A 21,512-nucleotide genomic window follows, 5' to 3' on the forward strand; every position below is an offset into this window, starting at 1 on the left:
AGAAAGTTACGGTAAGTGTTTACACAGTTTAAGATCAATTCCATTGTCATAAATCCTCCCCCATTGTTTAGATCTTCAGGTTTTTCTTTTTGGTATGCCTTCCTTAGGGCATAGATTGTAAGCTTGTGAGCAGGGCCCTCACTCCTCTTGGCATCTGTTGATTTATGTGATTATTGTTATGCTGCAATGTCTTTTATGGTCTGTACATGGCCCGTCTAAAATGTGAAGTGCTGCGGAACATGTTGGCGCAATAGAAATAAAATTATTACTATTATTATGTCATAAGCACTACCACTGAGTAGTGAGAGAAGATCAATATTTCATCACTATTGCTCACGTCACGTGTCAAGTTGTTAAAATAATTATCAATTTATTGGTAAAGAAGTGGTTTTTAAAACAGCATATTGTGGACCTGGGCCTGATTTTGCCCTGACGTGAACCAGTGGTGAACTGGAGGGACACTAGCACAATGGACATAATGTGCACTATGATTTTATGGGGTCATTCTCATGCTCTTGTATCCTCTTTAATATTGGAGCTTTTACGGACAGGGTCTTTTTTGGCTTTTGACTCATTGTTTATGAATACATTGCCACAGCCCAGGCAGATTTTTGCATGGTTTCTCCTATACCTTACATATATAGTTGATTTAGTACTGGTAATGTGTGGTTCTATATGATGATCATAGACCTATATGACTAGTACCTCAGAGAACTGTGTTTTCAGGTTAAATATGGCGGCTATCTGGTAACACAGACTTTGTAGCAATAGGCGAGGGTTTCGGCTGTCCCCAGTAGCGCCAATAAAGCGAGTCACCAATCTCAGGTCCCTGTTTGTTATAAGGAGAATGAAAATGTTTCAAAATTCTACACAAATGTAAAATCAGATACTTTTCAGAATGAAGAATCGATGCTTATACACCCTTTTACACTTATTCATGTTATTAGGCTAAAACTGGATAATATTAATTAAAAAACATGTTTTTGTTGTTATTATAAATATTATTCTAGTTATTAATAATTATCATTATTACTGCAATAAACATTTCCTTAAATATTTCAGCCGTGATGGAAATCATCTGCTTTGTTTTTTAGAAACACCCAGGCAAAAAGCTGATTATGCCCAGGGACAATGAGGTTGACTTTACATTTTATCAGCTACTGGAGCATTATCTGAAAAGCTGTCCATGTAATACATGGCTGATACAAGTTGGTCAGAGATTGAGCAGCTTCTGGTTAGATGCTTTCATTCTGATATTTATTTACTCTCCCCATATGTCCTCATAGGCCACATCGACTGTGAAATGTCTCATCAGGGTTTATCTACTTCCATTAGAAGTAATTTCATAGCGCTAGTCCATGGCAACCAATCATATGCTTCTTCACCCTTTCTGTAACATATCATCTGGAATTGGATTGTAGATCCTATATACCATAATATCTTGAACAGCAGAGATTATAAAACCTATAATTCACATTTTAACATAGAATATAGAATACTGTATGAAAAAACCTTACCAGGCATCCCAGTATGAAGCGGCTGCAGACACTTTTGCTAATAGAGCACTTTTCCCACTGCCAGGCTGCCCATGTAAGACTATCAGATGTTTATTAGAAGATTTCACACAGTCTTGGAGCTTCATCAATATGGACTCTCGGCCCATAAAGTTCTGTAGTCTACAAGCGGAGAGAGAAAAACGTCAGATAATCATCATTGCATTTACAGCCTCCTCTCCCCAGGGTGTAACCGACTATATGACACAAAAGATGGTCAGATATATACAGAAATATTTAGAATTGAGAGTCCTCAGTGGTTGATACCTTTTAATGGCTAACTGAAAAGATGGTAACAAATTGCAAGCTTTCGAGACTACTCAGGCCTCTTCATCAGGTATAGATGAAGACCATCTTTTCAGTTAGCCATTAAAAGGTATCAACCACTGAGGACTCTCAATTCTAAATATTTTTCTATCTACTGGCTAACACTGTGCCACGATATATATCTTTCCTGTATCAGATATATACAGATATTGAATTTAAAGATTACTTTAAATTACTGCTACATTTTCTATAATTTTAAATGTTGATCAAATTGTGTGAGCCCACTCGCCACGTCAAGGTAATCTCCTACCGATGTGATCGTACATGAAACAGACTTGCTTCTTTCTTCAGTTTAAGGCTATAAAATGAATCAAGGCAGGTTGAATCCAATTTTATTCTACTATAGTTCAAATTCAATATTCAAAACAACCTTTCACAGATGGATAGATAGGGTAAATAACCAAGGAGGCAGCCACAACTACCAACGGTAAAATACTAATAACAAAACAAGTCCGCATCTGAGCACAAGAGGAAGATGACTCTGTTTGTGGCAAGAAACTCTGTGTAATGTGGTGAAACGCTACCTGAGTGGGTTGGGGAACACTCGCTTGGCACGGGATTTAAAGGGACTCTGTCACCCCCTCCAGCCGTTAGAAACTAAAAGAGCCACCTTGTGCAGCAGTAATGCTGCATTCTGACAAGGTGGCTCTTTTAGTTATTGGTGCTGTCAAAGCAGAAATAAAGCGTTTTATAATTTCGCAAAAATACCTGTCTTTAGTCCTGGAGGCAGGTCTTAACCCCCCTGCTGCACACGCCACACTGCCGTCACTCACGGCTTCTTCAGCGCCGGGCGCCGCCCCCTCCACGCTATTTTCAAGTCAAATCCGGCGCCTGCGCTGTTTTGTTCTGCCTGGGGCAGGCGCAGTGAGCGCTGCCCGTCTGACCTCAGATGCAGTCTCGCAGACTGCGCCTGTGCGGCCGCCCTGCTTGTGAATCCCGGCCCCGCAGTGTGTTATGCATTATGCACAGTGCGGGGCTGGGATTCACAAGCAGGGCAGCTGCACAGGCACAGTCTGCGAGACTGCATCTGAGGTCAGCCGGGCAGCGCTCACTGCGCCTGCCCCAGGCAGAACAAAACAGCGCAGGCGCCGGATTTGATTTGAAAACAGCGCGGAGGGGCGGCCCCCGGCGCTGAAGAAGCCTTGAGCGACGGCTGTGTGGCGTGTGCAGCAGGGGGGTTAAGACCTGCCTCCGAGACTAAAGACAGGTATTTTTGCCAAATTATAAACCGCTTTATTTCTGCTTTGACTGCACCAATAACTAAAAGAGCCACCTTGTCAGAATGCAGCATTACTGCTGCACAAGGTGGCTCTATTAGTTTCTAACAGCTGGAGGGGGTGACAGAGTCCCTTTAAGCACTCAGGCACGATTTCTCCACTTAAACAGTCTAATCCAGTTTATTAAACATCATAAACCACATGACATACAGTCTATTTCATTACATCCATGAACTTATCACGACCACCAGTTCGTTCATGCAGCAGATAAACTTCTCTGCCATATATTACAATCCCCTTATCCAGGGTTACCTTCCAGGAGCTCCACTCCTCACGCTGACTCCATGTCAGTCCTGGCTTCGCCAGCACAGAAGCCATCCCAGGCTCTGTAGGTCCACGGTCTCTCAGGTGCTTCCAGGAAGTCTCCACTCACAGGAGCTTCCAACACAGACCATCAGGACTCACACTCTCACCAGGTGCTTGCAGGACTCCTGTCCATCCCAGGATAATCCAACACCCTGAGCATTCAGGTCCATAGTCTTTCTAAGTGCTTCCAGGACGTCTCCACTCCCATGAGACTCTAACACAGACCATCCAGGACCTTGCACATGGACCACCCAGATCCATACACTCTGACCCATGTGACCAGACCTCAGTCACATTATATGGTTGTAACCACTCCCCTAGATGGGAGTGTGTGTGGTTAGCCAGGCCCGCCCAGCTCACCAGCTAACCCTATAAGCCTGCCCTTATAGGTAAACACAACAAACTCTTGTGGAACTATAAGTCCCAGCATAACCATATCATTTCGGGCTTACAGGGCAGAGCACCTCTGCGACACATACCGGCCATTTACAATCCTGCTGGACTTTGTCTCATCACCATAATTATGCCTCCAAGCGCATCCTGAAGCACACACACAGCACCCCCTGGGTGTAACATGGGTTACCGCTCCACAGTTCATAGAGCCTACCTGTTCCATGCACCAGCTATATCATCTCACCTGTGTTATGTGACAAGATGTTTTACGTATCAATTACAATTTTGATATATTTTGAGATTCTTTCTGGCACAAAACACTACAACTTACAGTCGATGGCAGTGGGCAGCATGTTCTAAAATCTCCTCATTTCTCCGATTTCTGAAAAATGTTCTTCTGTTCCAAGTCTTTTCTGATTCACAGTCCGCAAGGCAAGTCCTACAATGAAACATTGCATAAGTTCCTTATTTTGTCTTTGTGTACACTGGTTACAGTTGTAATAAACTGAGATTAGTAAATACAAATTACTGCACCTCAAAGTACCTGATGTGTAATGCAACCAGGTTTGGAAGAGGAGTACAAGTTTATTATTTTTATTTCCCCACCATGAGCTCTTGGGGGTAGGGACACAGTGCCTGGTATATCCCCATCAGTGGTGATTTAATTATTAGGACCTATTCATACTAATATACAGTTGAGCTCAAAAGTTTACATATCCCGGCAGAATTTTTGCCTTCTTGACCTTTTTTCAGAGAATATGAATGATAACACCAAAACTTTTTCTCCACTCATGGTTAGTGGTTGGGTGAAGCCATTTATTGTCAAACTACTATGTTTTCTCTTTTTAAATCATAATGACAACCCCAAACATCAAAATGGCCCTGATCAAAAGTTCACATACCCCATTTCTTAATACCATGTATTGCCCCCTCTAACATCAATGACAGCTTGAAATCTTTTGTGGCAGTTGTGGATAAGGTTCTTTATTTTCTCACATGGTAAAGCTGCCCACTCTTCTTGGCAAAAAGCCTCCCGTTCATGTAAATTCCTGAGCTGTATAGCATGAACTGCGCGCTTGAGATCTCTTCAGAGTGGCTCAATGATATTGAGGTCAGGAGACTGAGATGGCCACTCCAGAACCTTCACTTTGTTCTGCTGTAGCCAACGACAGGTCGATTTGGCCTTGTGTTTTGGATCGTTGTCATGTTGTAACGTCCAAGTACGTCCCATGTGCAGCTTCCGGGCTGATGATTGCAAATTTGCCTCCAGTATTTGCTGATAACGTGCTGCATTCATCTTTCCTTCAACTTTGAACAAGTTTCCTGTGCCTATGTAACTCACACATCCCCAAAACATGAGAGATCCACCTTGGTGCTCTACAGTAGGAATGGTTTTCCTTTCATCATATGCCTTTTTGACCTCTCTCTGTAACGTTTATGGTTGTGGCCAAAAAGTCCAAGTTTGGTCTCATCAATCCAAATTACCTTGTTCCAGAAGTTTTGAGGCTTGTCTCTGCTCTGTATTGTGTATTGTAGGCAAGATACTTTGTAGTATTGGCTCAGTAATGGCTTTCTTCTGGCGACTCGAACATGCAGCCCATTTTTCTTCAAGTGCTTCCTTATTGTGCATCTTGAAACAGCCACACCACTAGTTTTCAGAGAGTCCTGTATTTCAGCTGATGTTATTTGTGGGTTTTTGTTTGCATCCCGGACAATTTTCCTGCCAGTTGTGGATGAAATTTTTGTTGATCTAACTGACCGTGGTTTTGTTTTCACAAAGCCCCTGATTTTCCATTTGTTAATCACAGTTTGAATGCTGCTCACTGGCATTATAAATTCCTTGGATACCTTTTTGTATCCCTTTCCTGTTTTATACAGTTCAACTACATTTTCCCGCAGATCCGTTGACAATTCTTTTGCTTTTCCCATGACTCACAATCCAGAAACGTCAGTGGCTGGATGAAAGATGCAAGAGTCTGTCTGGATCCCAGAAACTCACTCAGCTTCTATGCACATACACTGATTACAAGCAAACAGGTCACAGGTGATGATGTTACCTTTAGTAGCTATTCAAACCTATTTGTGTCAACATCTGTGCATGTTATCAGGCCAAAATCACCAGGGTATGATTTAAAAAGAGAAAGCACAGTCGTTTTACAATAAATGCTCCTCTACATGCATTTGCATATTTGGGGGCAGTGTTCTGGATCACTGCGTTGAGAAACACGTGATGGTGTCTCCGCGGTGTTGGATGTTTTGGTCTCCACGAGGTCAATCATCCGTGCCTTTTAGACTTTCTACTAGGCACTGCTCCTGATAGCCAGTTTCCTACTCCACACTGATGAGGGGCAAAAACCCCGAAACAGCTGTCTGTGGATGGATACCATGCTTGGCATAGGTGGTTTTCCTTTATTGGATGTTTTCCTTTATTGGATGCTGCCCTTCCCTTGGTTGTTCCTTCCTGGGGAAAGGCCTGGCTATTCACTGCCTGCGTTGAGAAACACGTGATGGTGTCTCCGCAGCTCCTCTACATGCATTTGCATATTTGGGCCCCATTATCAAAGGTACAGATAAGTCGAGCTTTTCCATCGGGGTTCTCAGTTCTCTTTTTGGGTACCATAAGTTCTCTCCTGTCCTGTTCCTTGGCATGTTTAAATGCTTCTCTCAATATTTGGTCAGGGTAGCCTTTAGTGAGAAATCACCACTGTGCTCTGCTTTACGGCCGGCGCTGACACAGTTAGTGCAGGAAGCTGACGCCGGGGGACGTGACAGACAACGGAATGTGAGTATGTACTGTTTTTTTTTACTTTTACAATGGTAACCAGGGTAAATATCGGTTACTAAGCGCGGCCCTGCGCTTAGTAACCCGATATTTACCCTGGTTACCCGGGGACTTCGGCATTGTTGAAGACAGTTTCAACAATGCCGCAGACTTTCCCCTGAACGTTGGTCGCTGGAGAGAGCTGTCTGTGTGACAGCTCCCCAGCGACCACACAATGACTTACCAACGATCACGGCCAGGTCGTATCGCTGGTCGTGATCGTTGGTAAGTCGTTTAGTGTAACGGTACCTTAAGGGATGCTATGCTGGAGTATCTGAAGAGGAATAACCTCATGACCCAATACCAACATGGGTTTACTAGGGACCGTTCTTGTCAGACTAATCTGATCAATTTCTTTGAAGAGGTAAGTTTCGGACTGGACCAAGGGAACCCAGTGGATGTAGTGTATATGGACTTTTCAAAAGCTTTTGATACGGTGCCACACAAAAGGTTGATACATAAAATGAGAATAATGGGGATAGGGGAAAATATGTGTAAGTGGGCTAAGAGCTGGCTCAGGGATAGCAAACAAAGGGTGGTTATTAATGGAGCACACTCGGAATGGGTTGCGGTTAGCAGTGGGGTACCACAGGGGTCAGTATTGGGCCCTCTTTTTAACATATTTATTAATGATCTTGTAGGGGGCATACAGAGCAGAATTTCAATATTTGCAGATGACACTAAACTCTGCAGGGTAATCAATACAGAGGAGGACAATTTTATATTACAAGATGATGTAAACTAGAAGCTTGGGCTGATAAATGGCAAATGAGCAGCTTTAATGGGAATAAATGTAAGGTCACGCACTTGGGTAGAAGTAATAAGATGTGTAACTATGTGCTTAATTCTAAAACTCTGGGCAAAACTGTCAATGAAAAAGACCTGGGTGTATGGGTGGATGACAAACTCACATTTAGTGGCCAGTGTCAGGCAGCTGCTACAAAGGCAAATAAAATAATGGGGTGCATTAAAAGAGGCATAGATGCTCATGAGGAGAACATAATTTTACCTCTATACAAGTCACTAGTTCGACCACACTTAGAATACTGTGTACAGTTCTGGTCTCCGGTGTATAAGAAAGACATAGCTGAACTAGAGCGGGTGCAGTGAAGAGCGACCGAGGTTATTAGAGGACTGGGGGGTCTGCAATACCAAGATAGGTTATTACACTTGGGGCTATTTAGTTTGGAAAAACGAAGACTAAGGGGTGATCTTATTTTAATGTATAAATATATGAGCGGACAGTGCAAAGACCTTTCTGATGATCTTTTTAATCATAGACCTGAGGGACAGGGACAAGGGGGCATCCTCTACATCTGGAGGAAAGAAGGTTTAAGCATAATAACAGACGCGGATTCTTTACTGTAAGAGCAGTGAGACTATGGAACTCTCTGCCGTATGATGTTGTAATGAGTGATTCATTACTTAAATTTAAGAGGGGACTGGATACCTTTCTTGAAAAGTATAATGTTACAGGTTATATATACTAGATTCCTTGATAGGGTGTTGATCCAGGGAACTAGTCTGATTGCCGTATGTGGAGTCGGGAAGGAATTTTTTTCCCCAATGTGGAGCTTACTCTTTGCCACATGGGTTTTTGCCTTCCTCTGGATCAACATGTTAGGGCATGTTAGGTTAGGCTATGGGTTGAACTAGATGGACTTAAAGTCTTCCTTCAACCTTAATAACTATGTTACTATGTTACTGACCTGCTGAAGTGCCCAATCACCTTCCTCTGAAAATCAGTGCACAGGCGTTCCAGATAATATGCATGAGATCTGTTACTAACAGGATTTATGCCTTCCCTTCCCCAGCTGACACTGTAGTCATAGATGTTTGTGTGTCGCAGCTGAAAGAGTCATAGCAAAAGAAAAATTTGTGATTTCTTGCACCTTCTACATTTCATCATCATAGAAAAGACATTTAGGGTTTTATTTTAACACTAGCTGAAGAGCCCAGCATTGCCTGAGCTTAGTAAACTGTGGTTAGTTACAACAAATTCTAATGATTATATTGAACATAAAAACATTTCACAAGCTTCATACTGCTGCAACATCTCACTTCTCTCATTTTCCCATCATGCCTCTCATTTTCCCCCTCACACCTGTCATTTTGACCTCACACCTGTCATTTTCCGATCACTGCACTATTTTCCTCTCACTCCTCTCATTTTTCACTTACACCTCTTCATTTTGACCTCACACCTCTCATTTTCCCCTCACTCCTCTCATTTTCCCCTCACTCCTCTCTTCCCCTCACATGTGCACAGCAACTTCCTGTTATGAGCACAGTGGTGTAATCCATGAGGCTCCTCCCTTTTCCTTGACATCATGGCTCACAGGAGCAATTCCATTCCAGACACGATGGAGCTAGATGTGGCCTGTGCCTGCTGCGCACTGATACTCTGAAGGCGGCTGCCCTGATTGCAGCTTGCAGCGGCTGGGACGTGCAGCTGGTGAGTTTTGCAGGGTGGTTTTCGAGGTGAATGTGTCTCTGCCCATGTGCGCTAACAACGTGGGCATTGTGGACAGGGCTTTGCATGTGGAGTGAGTGTGGCTATATGGAGTGGGTGTGGCTATGAGGAGTGGGCACGGCTTGATACATACACACATACATATACTCAGCTTTACATATAGATTTTCTCATGGATGATGGTTGCATCCATGAATGAATAAAAATGGCCGATGACACCTACCCTCTGATGGATTCCCTTGATAAGAGTCTGCTGGGAATCATACAGAGTCTTGTTAATCTCAGACTTGACGGAAAGAACATCGATGTAATCAGAAGCTCGACTACTGGACAGGTTATATTTTATGTCACTGATGATTCGCTTAAAGCAATGGAAATGATCTTCAGGATTTCCTCCAACGGTAAAAGCCTGGTCTATTTCCTGCTGAACCACTTTAAACAGAGATACATGAATGATGTTTCTGTTCCCAAATGTAATGATAAAGAATCAACTGCACATGTTCAGCATGTAAACTGTTAGTAATACACATGGATTCCATAGAAATTCATATTATGAAGTGGGACTTCGCAGGAATCCAAACAACTGTGGATTCCTGCATCATTCACCAACGCTTTATGTAAATAACCATATAGTATACAGTATATGTTGTTTTGGGAATGACATGCAAACCCTGTTTAAGCCTCTTTAAAAAATAACTCTACACCCAAGCCTATTTGCCTCTGAGGCGTAGAGAACTGTTGTGTAATGCGGTGTCTCTTATTTGTAGTTGAGGCGCTATAACCAGGGCTGTGGAGTGGGAGTCAGAGTCACTGAGTCGTTGTCCATTTTAGTGGAGTAGGAGTCGGAGTTGGAGCCGGTATAAAATGACTGCCTCTGACTCCTAAAAAATATAATAAATTGGTTCAGTAGTTCAATTCAGAATGTGCTGTAGACTTTTTCATAAGAATTTGGGAAAGTTATGAAATTTCCTATAAATGTCTGTTCTGTTCCTGATCTAAGGATCTTGGCTTTTAGTTGAGATGAATCTGTGCTGCATTTTATGTACAGTTGAAATCAGAAGTTTACATACACTATATAAAAAGACAATATCTGACATGAAATCTGAATAAACCTTTCCCGTTTTAGGCCAATTAGGATTACCAGAATTATTAATATTTGCCAAATGCCAGAATAATGAGAGAGAGAAAGTTTTAAGGCATTTTTATTACTTACTGCAAAGTCAAAAGTTTCTATACATCTCATTAGTATTTGGTACCATTGCCTTTAAACTGAATGATTGGGTCAAATGTTTGGGATATTCTTCCACAAGCTTCTCACAATAGTTGGTGAGAATTTGGGCCCATTCCTCCTGATAAAGCTGGTGTAACTGATCCATGTTTGTAGGTCGACTTGCTCACACCTGCCTTTTCAGCTTTGACCAGAAATTTCCAATAGGATTGAGATCAGGGCTCTGTGATGGCCACTCCAAAACATTGACTTTGTTATCCTTAATCCACTTTGTTACCATTATGGCAGTATGTTTCAGGTCATTGTCCATTTGGAAGACTGATTTCCAACCAAGCTTTAACTTCCTGGCTGATGTCTTGAGGTGTTGCTTAACCCGTTTACCCCCAAGGGTGGTTTGCACGTTAATGACCGGGCCAATTTTTACAATTCTGACCACTGTCCCTTTGTGAGGTTATAACTCTGGAACGCTTCAACGGATCCCAGTGATTCTGACATTGTTTTCTCGTGACATATTGTACTTCATGACAATGGTAAAATTTATTTGATATTACCTGCGTTTATTTGTAAAAAAAAAGGAAATATGGCGAAAATTTTGAAAATTTCGCAATTTTCCAACTTTGAATTTTTATGCAATTAAATCACAGAGATATATCACACAAAATACTTAATAAGTAACATTTCCCACATGTCTACTTTACATCAGCACAATTTTGGAACCAAAATGTTTTTTGTTAGGGAGTTATAAGGTTTAAAAGTTGACCAGCAATTTCTCATTTCTACAACACCATTTTATTTTAGGGACCACATCTCATTTAAAGTCATTTTGAGGGGTCTATATGATAGAAAATACCCAAGTGTGACACCATTCTAAAAACTACACCCCTCAAGGTGCTCAAAACTATATTCCAGAAGTTTATTAACCCTTCTGGTGCTTCACAGGAATTTTTTGAATGTTTAAATAAAAATGAACATTTAACTTTTTTTCACAAAAAATTTAATTCAGCTCCAATTTGTTTAGATTTACCAAGGGTAAATTGAGATGGGACGCCATGTTTCGTTTGGAGAGCCCCTGATGTGCCTAAACATTGAAACCCCCCACAAGTGACACCATTTTGGAAAGTAGACCCCTTAAGGAACTTATCTAGATGTGTGGTGAGCACCTTGACCCACCAAGTGCTTCACAGAAGTTTAGAATGTAGAACCGTAAAAATAAAAAATCATATTTTTTCACAAAAATTAACTTTCCGCCCCCAATTTTTTATTTTCCCAAGGGTAAGAGAAGAAATTGGACCCCAAAAGTTGTTATACAATTTGTCCTGAGTATGCTGATACCCCATATGTGGGGGTAAACCACTGTTTGGGCGGATGGGAGAGCTCGGAAGGGAAGGAGCGCCGTTTGACTTTTCAATGCAAAATTGACAGGAATTGAGATGGGATGCCATGTTGCGTTTGGAGAGCCCCTGATGTGCCTAAACATTGAAACCCCCCACAAGTGACACCATTTTGGAAAGTAGACCCCTTAAGGAACTTATCTAGATGTGTGGTGAGCACTTTGACCCACCAGGTGCTTCACAGAAGTTTATAATGTAGAACCGTAAAAATAAAAAATCATATTTTTTCACAAAAATTAACTTTCCGCCCCCAATTTTTTATTTTCCCAAGGGTAAGAGAAGAAATTGGACCCCAAAAGTTGTTATACAATTTGTCCTGAGTACGCTGATACCCCATATGTAGGGGTAAACCACTGTTTGGGCGGATGGGAGAGCTCGGAAGGGAAGGAGCGCCGTTTGACTTTTCAATGCAAAATTGACAGGAATTGAGATGGGACGCCATGTTGCGTTTGGAGAGCCACTGATGTGTCTAAACATTGAAACCCCCCACAAGTGACACCATTTTGGAAAGTAGACCCCCTAAGGAACTTATCTAGATGTGTGGTGAGCACTTTGACCCACCAAGTGCATCACTACAGTTTGTAACGCAGCGCCGTGAAAATTGAAAAAAAAAATCTTTCCCCCCAAAATTATTTTTTAGCCCCCAGTTTTGTATTTTCCCGAGGGTAAGAGGAGAAATTTGACCCCAAAAGTTGTTGTCCAATTTGTCCTGAGTACGATGATACCCCATATGTTGGGGGGAACCACCGTTTGGGCGCATGGGAGGGCTCGGAAGGGAAGGAGTGCCATTTGGAATGCAGACTTAGATGGAATGGTCTGTAGGCGTCACATTGCGTTTGCAGAACCCCTAATGTACCTAAACAGTAGAAATTCCCCACAAGTGACCCCATATTGGAAACTAGACCCCCATGGAACTTATCTAGATGTGTTGTGAGAACTTTGAACCCCCAAGTGTTTCACTACAGTTTATAACGCAGAGCCGTGAAAATAAAAAATCTTTATTTTTCCCACAAAAATTATTTTTTAGCTCCCAGTTTTGTATTTTCCCAAGGGTAACAGGAGAAATTGGACCCCAAAAGTTGTTGTCCTATTTGTCTTGAGTACGCTGATACCCCATATGTTGGGGTAAACCCCTGTTTGGGCACACGGGAGAGCTCGGAAGGGAAGGAGCACTGTTTTACTTTTTCAACGCAGAATTGGCTGGAATTGAGATCGGACGCCATGTTGCGTTTGGAGAGCCCCTGATGTGCCTAAACAGTGGAAACCCCCCAATTATAACTGAAACCCTAATCCAAACACACCCCTAACCCTAATCCCAACAGTAACCCTAACCACACCTCTAACCCTGACACACACCTAACCCTAATCCCAACCCTATTCCCAACTGTAAATGTAATCTAAACCCTAACCCTAACTTTAGCCCCAACCCTAACCGTAACTTTAGCCCCAACCCTAACTGTAGCCTTAACCCTAGCCCCAACCCTAACTTTAGCCCCAACCCAAACTGTAGCCCTAACCCTAGCCCTAACCATAGCCCTAACCCTAACTGTAGCCTTAACCCTAGCCCTAACCATAGCCCTAACCCTAACCCTAGCCCTAACCCTAGCCCTAACCCTAGCCCTAGCCCTAACCCTAACCCTAGCCTTAACCCTAGCCCTAACCCTAGCCCTAACCCTGGCCCTAACCCTAGCCCTAGCCCAAACCCTAACCCTAGCCCTAACCCTAGCCCTAGCCCTAACCCTAGCTCTAATGGAAAAATGGAAATAAATACATTTTTTTAATTTTTCCCTAACTAAGGGGGTGATGAAGGGGGGTTTGATTTACTTTTATAGCGGGTTTTTTTAGCAGATTTTTATGATTGGCAGCCGTCACACACTGAAAGACGCTTTTTATTGCAAAAAATATTTTTTGTGTTACCACATTTTGAGAGCTATAATTTTTCCATATTTTGGTTCACAGAGTCATGTGAGGTCTTGTTTTTTGCGGGACGAGTTGACGTTTTTATTGGTAATATTTTTGGGCACGTTACATTTTTTGATCGCTTTTTATTCCGATTTTTGCGAGGCAGAATGACCAAAAACCAGCTATTCATGAATTTCTTTTGGGGGAGGCGTTTATACCGTTCCGCGTTTGGTAAAATTGATAAAGAAGTTTTATTCTTCTGGTCAGTCCGATTACAGCGACACCTCATTTATATCTTTTTTTATGTTTTGGCGCTTTTATACGATAAAAACTATTTTATAGAAAAAATAATTATTTTTGCATCGCTTTATTCTCAGGACTATAACTTTTTTTTTTTTTGCTGATGATGCTGTATGGCAGCTCGTTTTTTGCGGGACAAGATGACGCTTTCAGCGGTATCATGGTTATTTATATCTGTCTTTTTGATCGCGTGTTATTCCACTTTTTGTTCGGCGGTATGATAATAAAGCGTTGTTTTTTGCCTCGTTTTTTCTTTTTTTTTCTTACGGTGTTTACTGAAGGGGTTAACTAGTGGGCCAGTTTTATAGGTCGGGCCGTTACGGACGCGGCGATACTAAATATGTCTACTTTTATTGTTTTTTTTTTTATTTAGATTAAGAAATGTATTTAGTGGAATAATATTTTTTTTTTTTTTTTCATTATTTAGGAATATTTTTTTTTATACATTTTGAAAATTTTTTTTTTACTTTTTTACATTGTCCCAGGGGGGGACATCACAGATCAGTGATCTGACAGTGTGCACAGCACTCTGTCAGATCACTGATCTGACATGCAGCGCTGCAGCCTTCACAGTGCCTGCTCTGAGCAGGCTCTGTGAAGCCACCTCCCTCCCTGCAGGACCCGGATCCGCGGCCATCTTGGATCCGGGGCTGGAGGAAGCAGGGAGGGAGGTGAGACCCTCGCAGCAACGCGATCACATCGCGTTGCTGCGGGGGGCTCAGGGAAGCCCGCAGGGAGCCCCCTCCCTGCGGGAAGCTTCCCTATACCGCCGGCACATCGCGATCATCTTTGATCGCGGTGTGCCAGGGGTTAATGTGCCGGGGGCGGTCCGTGACCGCTCCTGGCACATAGTGCCGGATGTCAGCTGCGATAAACAGCTGACACCCGGCCGCGATCGGCGGCGCTCCCCCCGTGAGCGCCGCCGATCGCGCTGGACGTACTATCCCGTCCATGGTCATGGGGGCCCACCCCACCTCGACGGGATAGTACGTCCCATGTCAGAAAGGGGTTAAGTATTGCCACATAATCTTCTTTTTTCATGATGACATTTATTTTGTGAAGTGCACCAGTCTCTCCTGCAACAAATCAAACCCTACAACATGATGCTGCCACCCCCGTGTTTCACAGTTGGGATGGTGTTCTTCTGCCTTTTTCCTCAAAATTTAATGATGGTCATTATGCCCAAAAAGTTCAATTTTAGTTTACTCAGACCACAGGACGTGTCTCCAAAAATTAAGGTCTTTGTTCCTGTGTGCAACTGCAAATCCTAATATAGCTTTTTATGTTTATTTTGGAGTCATGGCTTCTTCCTGGCAGAGTGGCCTTTCAGTCCATGCTGATAAAGTACTCGTTTCACTGTGGATATTGACAAAATCTTACCAGCCTCCGCCATCATCTGCACAAGGTCTTTTGCTTTTGTCCTTGGGTTGATATGCATATGTTGGACCAAAGCATGTTCATCTCTGGGGCACAAAACTGTTATGACCTGGTGGTTAGGAGCACCCGGAATGACCTGATGGTTAAACTCACAGGACAAGCTCTGGGAAGTGGGAACTTTGCTGACCGCAATCCCTAATCCTATCACACACACTAGAAATAGCCGTGGAGCGTACCTAACAGGCCTAGACGCCTCGGCACAGCCTTAAGAACTAGCTAGCCCTAGAGATAGAAAATAAAGCCTACCTTGCCTCAGAGAAATTTCCCCAAAGGAAAAGGCAGCCCCCCACAAATATTAACTGTGAGTTAAGATGAAAGTCACAAACACAGAAATGAAACAGGTTTAGCAAAGGGAGGCCAGACTAACTAGATAGACAGAGGATAGGAAAGCTATCTTTGCGGTCAGCACAAAACTACAAAAAAACACGCAGAGTGTGCAAAAAGACCCCCGCACCGACTCACGGTGCGGAGGACCCACCCTGCATCCCAGAGCTTCCAGCTAGCAAGACAAAATCATGAAAGCAAGCTGGACTAGAAAACCATGAGCAGAAAATAACAAACGGGGACTTAGCTTCTTGCAGGAAGAGACTGGTCTCCAGAAGATCCAAGAGCGAACTGAACCAGCACAGGAACATTGACAGCTGGCATGGAGTAACGATCTGAGTGGAGTTAAATAGAGCAGCCAACCAAAGGATAAACCATGTCACCTGTGTAAGGAACCTCAGAAGCAGCAGCTTCACTCACAGCCACCACAGGTTGTCCATGGACAGAACTCGCCGAAGTACCATTCACGACCACAGGAGGGAGTTCGACAACAGAATTCACAACACAAAACCCGTCTTCTTCCTGAGCAGTATGATGGCTGGACATTACCATCTTGTTTGTACTTCCATATAATTGTTTGTACAGATGAACAAGGCACCTTCAGGTATCTTGAAATTGTACCCAAGGATGAGCCAGACTTGTGGAAGTCCACAATTCTCTTCCTGATATCTTGGCTGATTTCTTTAGACTTTCCCATGATGCTATACAAGGAAGCAGTGTGTTTCATGTGTGGATTAAAATAAATCCACTGGTGTGTCGCTAGTTGCCAAAAAAACTATCATAAGCTTCCAAACACATGACATAATAATATGGGCAGTCCAGAATTGTTTAATGGCATAGTAATCTTAGAGTAGGTAAACTTTTGATTTTGCAGTAAGCAATAAAAATGCCTTAAAACATTCTCTTTCTCATTATTCTGGCATTTGGAAAATGTTACTAATTATGGCAATCCTAATTGACTTAAAATGGGAACGGTTAATTCTGATTTAATGTCAGATATTGAGAAAAACATGCACATGTGTATTTTATGTAGTATATGTAAACTTCTGGTTTCAACTATACATGCTCAGTAGTGAAGCAGCGCTGTTGAGTCGTGGAGTCAGAGTTGGAGTCAGCAGTCATGGAAATTGAGGAGTCAGAGGTTTGGCTTACTGACTCCACAGCCATGGCTATAACTTCAGATTTGTGGTCAAGACCTCATTGCTGTTTTTTCTCACCCTTATTTAGGTTGGATCACAGCAGCGTAATGCAGCAAGCCAAATTTTCTTATTACAGATTCTCATAAAATCTGCAAAAAAAATCCCAAACCCTCCGTAGTTCTTTGTGCAAAGTAAGAAACACACAGAAGTACCGTACATGCTCAAAGTATTCTGAGCATCATATTAAAGATCTGTACCAGAAGGATCAATAGTACAGCAGCATGTATATGTCCTTTAATGATGGCAGAGTGGACAAGAACTGTATTGCAACTACAGTAGGCAAACAGTTGGTGCCAAGAAAACTACTGTTTCTGCAGTCCTTGGGCTAGTCCCTACAGAGAACGTTATTCATATCCCAAAGAAGAAGCTATATCTAGTGAATTCCAAAATGTCATGGGAAATACAGTTATGGTGAATTGAGCAATGAGTAACCAAATACCTGATTTTAGGAGCTTCCCTGTAGCTTCTTTACCCTTCACCTGTGGGCTGTACTCCTGGAGAATGTCATACAGTCTTTGCATTGTTCCTATCCATTTGCTTTTGGCTTGTTGCCGGCGTGCTGGGTCCCTGCTAAATATGTCTCTAAAATATGTGCTGGAAAAGAAAGCAATTAGATGATTTCTCACATTTTTCAGTTTGTATATAGAGAACATATTGAGCACACTTCGTTCATCTTTATGTTTTCTTTACAAGTAGAAGATAATTTGATAACATTTTCTAAAGATTGTATATACATCCAACTAGAAGGATAAAGGGTCTTGTCCTTGCCATAATTATGATATTTTTCACTAACCGAATCTGTGTGTGAAAAAAATATTACATGTACACTGGGGTGTCTGTTCACATGGGATACATTTAGATAGAGCTGGGCAGCTCGCCTGATCTAATAGTATGGGTGTCACTAATTTGCTGTAAATCAGGTGCTGTGGATTACCTGTATGTGAACAGCGCCCTATACAAGCTTCTTTTGTGCAATTATATGCTAAGCAATCACCCCCTCCATGGAGTGGTCGGCTGTGAGTGGTTGTGTCATCAGTATTTTGCATCTATGTTGCCGCCATCTTTACTACATGGGTCTGCTGCATCCCAATAGTGCATTTGTTTGGAGACCTGGGCAGGTAAACATTGTTGCCCTTTTTCTGCTGTATTCTTGAATTTTTGGAGGATGTTGTTAGGGTTGGCGGAACACACCGAGTATATATATATGTATAAATAGGTGCATTCGCAACCCGGGGTCCACCGTGCAGAAGAGGAACCTGCTGCTGGCAAATGGCGGCGCTATATGGCGGTATAAGTGAACTCTGTTAACTCCACAGAGTCGCTAGAAATAAGATGCTGTGCCCTGTTAGCGTCACAGGGGAACACAGCTAACTGCTGAGCTGGAGGCAGTCAGTGGTCACACACCCAGAAAAGCATACAAACAGTCCTCACCGGAGGAGCCGGTATTCTAGGGGCTTATTTCAGCCGGGTCCCTGGATACATTCATGCAATACTGTATAACGTATATACATATCAGTGCCAGTGTTGTCTATATAATGTACATTGACTGCTGTACATACATTAAATAGGTGATACTGTGATTATATACAGCAGTAGCAGCCAGTATCACCTATATCTACTATATAATTGTCTAAGGGTCACTTCCGTCTTTCTGTCCTTCTGTCTGACACTGGTCAGAAATGGAAAATTTGGCCTGGTCAAGTACATTGATAACAGGCTTCAGGGTGAAGGGGGTTAAACCCTTACCTTCTTGTATGTCAACTTACCATCACGATTACAATACATTGAGCCATGACATTAGATCATACTTACTTTATGGTCTGCAGCCTGTACACACTCGGCACACAGTTCTCATCCAATTTAAACCACTGTGTAAGAAGCAAAAGATCCCTGTCATACTTCAGGGACAGTTTTTTGTGGGTGGATTCAAACATGTCCTTTTCTTCAGGATCCCGTATGTTTTCTGCATCTGAAGTTTCATGCGTTGACATCTCATCAGTTGCGTCCTGCTGAAGATCTGATTCATTGGGAGTTCTTCCATCTTTCACAGAGGAGTCATCTGTGAGAGCTTTCTGTTTTGCTGTTGTCTTTATTGTTTCCAGCAAAGACTTGATCCCTTCAAATATTTCTTTTTCTAAAATAGCCGGCATAGTCATCTGATCATACTTCTGCCCTACAAAGCACTAAAGGAAGACCATCAAGATTAGAGGGTCCGTAAAGACAGATTCTCAAGAGATGATTACAGCAGAAGGTGGTCTATTGACTTAGCATTACGTAGGTCACCCATAACCCTCCTCATTATAGACTTACAAAAAATGCTGTGTGCCCTGAATCCTGGCATTCCTGAAGAGTCTTAATATGTAGTGAAGGCAAAACATGGTCATTGCTGACTCCATCCTTTAAGCCCCATCTCAGGTCAAACATATGAAATGCAATGCCCCTTTCCTTAAAGTAGATGTAGAGATCCGGATAAGACTTGACAAATAACGCATTTCTTTCAGGGTGGGAATCTAACACAAGAAATAAAAAAAATAAGATTGCATTGTTTATTCAGATCTTCAAGCATTTTCTTTCTATTTATGCAATGATATATCTCTTGTGTTTTCATTATAAAGAGGAGGCTCTTATGCCCGCCGAACACATTAGATGGTTGTTGACTGAATGAACATTTAGATGATCATTTGGCCATGAGCCATCAGGTCCGCTCGCCCAGCCAAACGCTCATGTGTTCTCAATGAGAGAGTCGCTGCCAGACAGATATGGGTGCAGATTATCTCTGGGAGACCAAAATGCCCTAAATCAGACTTTATGGACCCTTAACTCCACTGACAATCAATTGTCCGATGCCCTCATACACATTAGAATGACCTTTAATATGGAAGCTTTTATCTTGATTTACTCATATTGGTGACCATAATACATTTTTCAACTACACAGAACATTATGGTTTTCGGACCTATCTGCTCTTGGGTTTATTTTAAGTAAATAGATATGTGAATTGATCACTTCTTTCTATTACAGTTATTCTCTGTTACCTTGGTATCCTCCACAGATATACACCATAAAAACCTTCTTCCTTGCTGTATAAGGTATATTTATGCTTCCTCGAATTATCTTGCGCTCATCATCAGAGAACCTCTCAGCCTCATCTTCAATGTTATCTATATATCCGTTTTGGAGATCCCCCGATGACTCATTCCATATACCACTGCCATTTCCACTGAAGAAATTCTCCACAGCTGTACTTGAAGCATTTTCATCTACTGTTCCACCTTTCTGTAATGGCTCATGGTTTGTATTTTCTGCTTGTGTTGTATTATATGCTGATAAAGTCCATGTTCCATCATTTTCTTTATATTCTTCACCCAGTACAGTAGACGGAGCGTTCTGATCAGCAGGGCTGTCACCTTCAACAGCTGTCTTCTGCTGAGACTGCACGGATAACAATCACATGATTTATAACTGCATTATAATGATTTTATCTAAGGATCTTATTACAAATACATCATGAAAATGAGTTATGAATTCATGGTAATTTCTGATACAGGAAAGATATATACAGTATATTCGTACCGTGTTAGCCAGTAGATAGAATAATATTTGGAATGAAGAGTCCTCTGTGGTTGATACCTTTTAATGGCTAACTGAAAAGATGGTAACAAATTGCAAGCTTTCGAGACTACGCAGGTCCCTTCATCAGGCTCAGACTAATACAAATTATTAGTCTCCGGAGCCTCTCACCTAGCCAAATCAGTTCTCATGCTTCGCACTGACGAGGGACAACAGCCCGAAACACCATGTCTGCGGATTGAGATACTGATTTGGCTCTTAGGGCTAATACTCATTTGCGAGAAACTCGGATGAGTCTCGCATGTTAATACCCCACGCTGCTGCCGGTACTCAGATCAGAGTGTGCGGCCACATAGGAATACATGCAGCCACACGCTACGCTACGCTCTTGAGTGCCAGGTGCAGCGCCGGGTATTAACATGCGAGACTCATCCGAGTTTCTCACAAGTGAGTATGATCCCTAATCCTAAGTCATATTGCAAGACTCGTTAAAGGGTTGATTGTTACTTGTAGGATCGCTACTTCCAATAGGTGACGCTATAGAGTTCAAGTCCTCTTTTTCTCTGAAGAGACAATATTAAATTTCCCAGAGGAGCATTGCACGGCGAATAAGCCTCCTTACCTTGACAAGCCAGAGCTGGTATGTCTCTCTCCACAAGGAGAAACCTTACCCCATAGACCTCAGTCCATCATTCCAGACATACATACTTCTAGCATGTCCTCTTGGTCCCGGTAAACAAGAACAGCTTGCTATTATTAATACAAGAATGCTAAAACGCTGCATATTCTTCTTTCTAAAAATTACTTAACATTAATTAAAGAAAAAATAGAACATTACCTTTAAGAGAAATGACTCTGTGCTCTCCAGAATGTACTGATTTTCCTCTCCCAAACCTGTGTAATTGTTGACTTTTTTGACTCGCCGATGATAGAGGTTATTCTAAAGCAAGGCGGTAATTCAATCAGCAAACTTCAGATGAAATTAATGAAGAAATTCAGAATATCATTACAA

At 42.2% G+C, this 21,512-nt stretch overlaps 1 protein-coding gene across 1 annotated transcript in view; it reads right to left on the reverse strand.

Annotated features, from left to right (window-relative positions):
• LOC138656816 (NACHT domain- and WD repeat-containing protein 1-like) overlaps positions 1 to 21,512 on the reverse strand; it is a 59,010-nt gene that overhangs the window by 3,043 nt on the left and 34,455 nt on the right. Inside the window, exons 5-14 of the mRNA XM_069744089.1 lie at positions 21,339 to 21,440; positions 19,966 to 20,362; positions 19,241 to 19,440; positions 18,743 to 19,113; positions 17,370 to 17,524; positions 9,373 to 9,581; positions 8,387 to 8,526; positions 4,188 to 4,295; positions 1,518 to 1,676; positions 706 to 829 (exon numbers count right to left, since the gene is read on the reverse strand). Coding sequence (XP_069600190.1) covers positions 706 to 829; positions 1,518 to 1,676; positions 4,188 to 4,295; positions 8,387 to 8,526; positions 9,373 to 9,581; positions 17,370 to 17,524; positions 18,743 to 19,113; positions 19,241 to 19,440; positions 19,966 to 20,362; positions 21,339 to 21,440 — 1,965 coding nt within the window. The remainder of the gene's footprint in view (positions 1 to 705; positions 830 to 1,517; positions 1,677 to 4,187; positions 4,296 to 8,386; positions 8,527 to 9,372; positions 9,582 to 17,369; positions 17,525 to 18,742; positions 19,114 to 19,240; positions 19,441 to 19,965; positions 20,363 to 21,338; positions 21,441 to 21,512) is intronic.

Source organism: Ranitomeya imitator, chromosome 1, assembly GCF_032444005.1.
Source record: "Ranitomeya imitator isolate aRanImi1 chromosome 1, aRanImi1.pri, whole genome shotgun sequence".
In the NCBI taxonomy this organism is placed as follows: domain Eukaryota; kingdom Metazoa; phylum Chordata; class Amphibia; order Anura; family Dendrobatidae; genus Ranitomeya; species Ranitomeya imitator.